At 34.9% G+C, this 1,593-nt stretch overlaps 1 protein-coding gene across 1 annotated transcript in view; it reads left to right on the forward strand.

Moving 5' to 3' along the window:
• Positions 1 to 1,296, forward strand: part of DNM1L (dynamin 1 like) — a 54,970-nt gene extending 53,674 nt beyond the window's left edge. Inside the window, exons 19-20 of the mRNA XM_023514713.1 lie at positions 634 to 793; positions 1,010 to 1,296. Coding sequence (XP_023370481.1) covers positions 634 to 793; positions 1,010 to 1,066 — 217 coding nt within the window. The 3' untranslated portion in view covers positions 1,067 to 1,296. The remainder of the gene's footprint in view (positions 1 to 633; positions 794 to 1,009) is intronic.
• The last annotated feature ends 297 nt before the right edge of the window (positions 1,297 to 1,593 follow it).

Raw genomic sequence — 1,593 nt, forward strand, 5'->3', positions numbered from 1 at the left:
TTTTTTACTTATTTTTTAAGGTTCATTCATATTGTAGCTGGGATCGGTATTGTCACATGCTCTATGTAATGATGATTCAGTCAAAAAATGGACCACATGTGACAGTGATAATACCATACCTTTTCTATGTTCAGATATAAAAATACTTAACACTGTGTTACAGTTGCCTACAATGTCCAGTACAGTAACCTGCTGTATAGGTTTGTAGCCAGGAGCAACAGGCCTAGGTATGTAGTATATTAGACCATTTAGGTTTGTGTTAAGTATTCTACATTGTTCACACAAAAACAGAATGGCCTAACACATTTCTCAGAGTGTATCTCAGTTAAGTGACACATGGCTATGTACATATATAATATTCTGTTTATCCATTTGTTAGTAGATAGATGTTTAGGTTTTTCCCACTTTTTGGCTATTTCGAGTAATGCAAAGTTTTGACATAAGGGATAATGATAGATGAGATGAAAGAAGTTAAAATACCAAGAACTATGGCTTCTAATATTTGATTGTAATTAAGAAAAAATATGAAGGGTGATTATTCCATTAATCAAATTATTTGAGTTTAGCATCTAAGCCCAAATTTTTAAAAGTAGAATTTTTGCCAAAGTCTTATAATTTGGTTTTGTTTTGCAGTGTGCCAAAGGCAGTGATGCATTTTTTGGTTAATCATGTAAAAGACACTCTTCAGAGCGAGTTAGTAGGACAACTGTATAAGTCATCCTTGTTGGATGATCTTCTGACTGAATCTGAGGACATGGCACAGCGTAGGAAAGAAGCAGCTGATATGCTAAAGGTAATATTGTGAATTTTTTGGAATTTGTATACCTGAGTAGTAGATACGTGTAGGCAAGGAGTTTTGGATATGTACAGACTCTAGCAAGGTTTTTTTCTGTTGGTACTTAATCGGTTTCAAATTCCAGAGATGCTGGTTAGTGTAAACATACCACACAGAAATTAGAGAAATCCCCTATCATTCAGATTAATACATTTTTTATGTCTTTCAATGCAGGCATTGCAAGGAGCTGGTCAAATTATTGCCGAAATCCGAGAGACTCACCTTTGGTGATGAGAACTAAATAATACTGAGACTTTGTTGACTCGAAACCTGCTAGTTACTGCCTACTTGAGTAGAATTTTATTTATGAACTCCTGTGTATTGCAATGGTATGAATCTGCTCATGTGAAGACTGGCTATAACCTAAAAAGTGTACTCTGTACTGCAGAACAAATCACACATTTAATCCAAATAATAAATGGCTGTTTCTAAAGTTTCCCAATATATATGAAATATATCAAGTCTGTCTTGTGACAGTTTCATTTGAACTTAAAAAGAACTGTTCTGTTCTAGTTGTGCAAAGCAGTTTGCCTGTGTATAAGATGACCTGTGTAATCTTTGTTAGTAGTTTTAAAGCTGCTGCCATAGTCCTTCAGAAAGAAAGCACCCAGACAACATTTCATATGACTATAATGCATGTACTATATAGGCTTTGAAAGATGTGGGTTGGCAAGTTCCTCACATAATGTCACTGCATTCCACCTGTCCTTCAGTTTAGTTTTTTTTCTCTTTTTTGAGCTTCTCTGCAGCCTTTGATG

Source organism: Otolemur garnettii, unplaced genomic scaffold, assembly GCF_000181295.1.
Source record: "Otolemur garnettii isolate 467f Iridium unplaced genomic scaffold, OtoGar3 scaffold00057, whole genome shotgun sequence".
In the NCBI taxonomy this organism is placed as follows: domain Eukaryota; kingdom Metazoa; phylum Chordata; class Mammalia; order Primates; family Galagidae; genus Otolemur; species Otolemur garnettii.